The sequence below is a fragment of the Tupaia chinensis genome, unplaced genomic scaffold (genome assembly GCF_000334495.1).
Source record: "Tupaia chinensis unplaced genomic scaffold, TupChi_1.0 Scaffold000622_1, whole genome shotgun sequence".
Lineage (NCBI taxonomy): Eukaryota > Metazoa > Chordata > Mammalia > Scandentia > Tupaiidae > Tupaia > Tupaia belangeri.
This window is the reverse complement of record NW_006160142.1, coordinates 7,313,293-7,317,443: the sequence shown is the minus strand read 5'-3', so window position 1 is coordinate 7,317,443 and position 4,151 is coordinate 7,313,293. Positions and strand designations below refer to the sequence as shown.

Sequence of the window (4,151 nt, the reverse complement as noted above, 5' to 3'; positions counted from 1 at the left end):
GAGAGTTTTTCACTATAGGGCGCGTGCGCTCGCCAGACAGACAGAGAGAGACATAGAGACAGAAAGCGAGAAATCACCCCCCAGGGGGGATGGTCACGCCGCAATCCCTTCTCCTCCATTCTCCTCTTGGGATTTTGGGCACGCACGCACATGCGCCCAGCGTGAGTTTTAAGCCACCGGGTCCGGGATGCAAACCGCGGTCGACTACGGGGGAGTCCAGTGACATAGCCATTACGCTAACTGCTGGTTCCCCCCTTCCCAATATTTCTTAATGTTGAACATAGCAGGTACTTTCACGTCATACCAATCTTTGTTAGAAAATGGATCAACCACTTTCTTCTTGGCTCCCTTTTTGCTGCCTTTTGTAAAGTTGCTTATTCTTGCCAACCACTGAGGTGCTACTCAGAGAGCCAAAAAAAAAAAGCAAGAGGTTTTTTTTGTTATAGGGCACGTGTGCTCGCCAGAAAGACAGAGAGACAGAAAGTGAGAAATCACCCCTCCCAGGGGAGATGGCCACACGGCAATCCCTTCTCCATTTTCCTCTCAGGATCTTGGGCAGACATGCACACGCGCCTGGCGTGAGTTTAAGCTGCCAGGTCTGGGACTCGAACCACAATTGACTACATGGGAGTCCAGCAACATAGCCATTACGCTAACTGCTGGTCCCACTTGTTTTTTAAAATTAAGATCTTACTAGTATCTTTCAAAAGAATTAAATCATTTTAATTCTGTGGCCTAAAAAGTACTAAATGTCTTCCAAGCTACCAGGGCCAGTGTTCAAACCATGATCACAGCCATGTGGTGTCCACCTCCCAATGCACAGCACTTAATCACTCTGCTACAAGGCTGGCCCTGAATGTGACATTTGGCAATTCTTATTAGAGAATTCTTTTAATTTGTTACATTTTCTTTGAAACTATTCTTAGCCTCATTTTCCAATCATTAATGCTATAAAGTCTGTTTGCTTCAGCTTGTAATAGCAATAATAGCCATTAAAATACCCTAAGGAATAGGTATCTTTTGATACAAATTCTACCTTTACTCATTACAGGTACTTCTGTGATTGGAGCCAGCAGGTGGCATGGTGGTTAAGGGTGCTGGACTCCCACATGGCCGACCATGGTTTGAGTACCGGACCTAGCCACTTACTTTCTTTCTCTCTTTTGTTCTGTTCCTCTCTGGTCAGAATTATTTATTTATTTATTTATTTATTTAAATAAATTTAAGTGAAATAATCCTTAAAAAAAAAACTCCTTATAGGGAGTGCTCTGACTACTGTCAGGCTATATTTGAAGTCCTACAGCCCGTCGTGGGTAATAGACCGTTAAGAATTATTTACAGAAATAGTAGTTGGGCCAGCCTGTGGCATGGTAGCCAAGTCAGCTATATCACACGTGGCCAACTACACAGGTCAAGTTCCAGATCTAGTGGCTTGAAAAACATACCAGGCACATGTGCGTGCATGCTCAAATCCTGAAAGGAGGATGAACTGGAAGAGAAGGATAGGAACGTGATCATTCTTCACGGGGATCAGAGTGCTTTCTTACTTTCCCTCTTTTTCTGTCTCACTGTCTATCTTCAGCAAGCAACACATGCCCTCTGGCAGCAATCAAAAACAAGTAATAGCAACCAAATGTTAGAAGGAATTGGACACCTGTGTTATAAAAGAGACAGATATAGGAACTCAGGATACTAAGGAATAAAGTTTTATGGACTTGATCCTTTAAGCATTTGAACTACTGACTGGTGACAGAAGTTAGTAGGTTTTTTACAAGGAGCAGGGAAATATGGGGCCAGTGAGTAGAAGTGGCAGGGAGACAATAAAAGGAAGAGTCAGACAGTTATGAGTCTTTGGAAGTATATTGCTAGATACAGCAATATAGAATTCTAGCATAGGATGGCCAGTTTTGCTATATGATTGTTAAACTTCTAATAAAGGCTTTTCACAGTACACATCATGCTCTACTCTTTTAGCTCTTGGAAAGCAAAGGCAAGGCCAGCAGGTAGCATGGGCGTTAAAGGGGCTGTATCCCAGATGGCTGGGTGTGCAGTTTGAATCCTGGACCCAGCACCCTGAAGACATGCTGGGTCCCTGTGTATATGTGCCCAATATCCGAGAGGAGAGTAAGAGAGTAGAGGGGAAGGGATTGTAGTGTGGCCATCCCCCATGGAGAGTGATTTCTCTCTCTCCCTCTCTCACTCTCTCTCGCACATGTGCCCTGTAGCAAAAACTAAAAAAAAAAAAGAAAAAGCAAAGGCATTGTTCTGTGAAGTTTTTAAGTTTTTGGTCTTTTCATGTGTTTTGACTTAGCGATATTTATTGATAATAGGTTCAAAATTTTACTTTTGCTTTAGCAAAAGAAAGTGAAGACAAGGAAAACCTTCCCAAAAGGACATCCCCTGGTGGCCTCAAATTTACTTTCTCCCACTCCACCAGTGCTGCTAATGGGACAAACAGTACGAACAGTAAATCTGTAGTGGCTCAGACACCACCACCAAGTTCTAATGGATCCGCATCTAAAACTACAAACTTGGCTACATCAGTTACAGTCACCAAGGTACGTGAAACAGCACCACAGACAAACTTTGCTTTTTCTATCTGTAAAATAATTTCATGTTGGGGCCAGCAGATGGCACAATGGTTACATTGCTGGACTCCCACATAGTTTATCAGGTTTCGAGTCCCAGACCAGTGGCTTAAAACTCATGCTGGGTGTATGTGCATGCATGTCCAGTATCTTGACAGGAGACACACTGGCATGGCCATCCCCTCTGGCTGGTGGGGGTTAGATTTCTCACTCGTTTTTAAGAGGTTTTTGCTACAGGGCATGTGTGCTCGCCAGACAGACAGAGAGAGACACAGAGACAGAAAGCAAGAAATCGCCCCCCCAAAGGGGGGATGGCCACGCCACAATCCCTTCTCCTCCATTCTCCTCTTGGAATCTTGGGCACGCGCACACACACACACACACGCCCAGCGTGAGTTTTAAGCTACCAGGTCCATTACACGAACTGTGGTTGACTCCATGGGAATCCAGCAACATAGCCATTACGCTAACTGCTGGTCCCTTGATTTCTCACTTTCTGTCTCTCTCTCTCTCTGTGTCTCTCTGACAAGCACAGGAAGAAAATTCTTTAAAAAAAAAAAAAAAAAGTACTTGGAACCAACAGTTAGCATGATGGCTATGTCGCTGGACTCCCACATAGTCGACCGCGGTTCGCGTCCCGGACCCGGTGGCTTAGAACTCACGCCGGGCGCGTGTGCGTGCGTGCCCAAGATCCTGAGAGGAGAATGAAGGAGAAGGGATTGCGGTGTGGCCATTCCCCCTGGGGGGTGATTTCTCGCTTTCTGTCTGTCTGTCTGTCTGGCGAGCGCACACGCCCTATAGCAAAAACCTCTTCAAAAAAAATCACTCCAGGCATGTGTGCGTGCATACCCCAGATCCCAGGAGGAAAATGGAGAAGGGACAGTAGCATGGCCATCCCTCCTGGGGGATGATTTCTCACTTTCCCTCTCATCATCTTATCTGTTTCTCTCGTGAATGCACACACCCTATGGCAAAAACCTTAAGAAAAAAAAGGCATATAGGATAACTTCTTGTAAGGGTAGAAGGACAGTAAGAGGGAAATGCCATAAAAGTACAAAGCATTAAGTGCAGGGATGCATCATGTTTGAACATAAAATATTTCAAGTTTGGACTTACTAGTTTAAAAAATATCAGTAATTTTAGTATTGTTGTGATGTAGACTTTTTTTTTCTCTTTCTCTTTATAGGGCATGTGTACTCACCAGAAAGACAGAGACAGAAAGCTAGAAATCACCCTGCAGGGGGGATGGCCACTCCTCAATCCCTTCTCCTCTGGGGATCTTGGGCACGCACACATGCGCCCAGTGTGAATTTAAGCCACTGGGTCCAGGACTTGAACTGTGGTTGACTACATGGGAGTCCAGTGACATAGCCATTACACCAGCTGCTTGTCCCAAAGACATTTCTATTCCTGATCTTTTTTTATGTAATTTTTATTTTCTTCTTCCTGGAAGCATTCAGGGTTTTTATCCCTGTACTCTAAAATTTTATGATGATGCGCTTTGGGCATTCTGTAATTAAACAGTTATTTCCTTCAGTTCTGGAACACTTTCTGCTCTTTCCC

The 4,151-nt window shown here is 44.4% G+C and overlaps 1 protein-coding gene across 3 annotated transcripts in view; it reads left to right on the top strand.

Moving 5' to 3' along the window:
• PPP4R3B (protein phosphatase 4 regulatory subunit 3B) overlaps positions 1-4,151 on the top strand; it is an 80,062-nt gene that overhangs the window by 73,610 nt on the left and 2,301 nt on the right. For 2 of the 3 annotated variants that reach the window (XM_006159047.3, XM_006159046.3), the window contains exon 15: positions 2,356-2,558. In XM_006159047.3, the coding sequence (XP_006159109.1) occupies positions 2,356-2,558 (203 nt within the window). Of the gene's footprint in view, positions 1-2,330; positions 2,559-4,151 lie in introns of those variants that run through there. The other variant, XM_014591805.2, reaches the window with a different exon arrangement.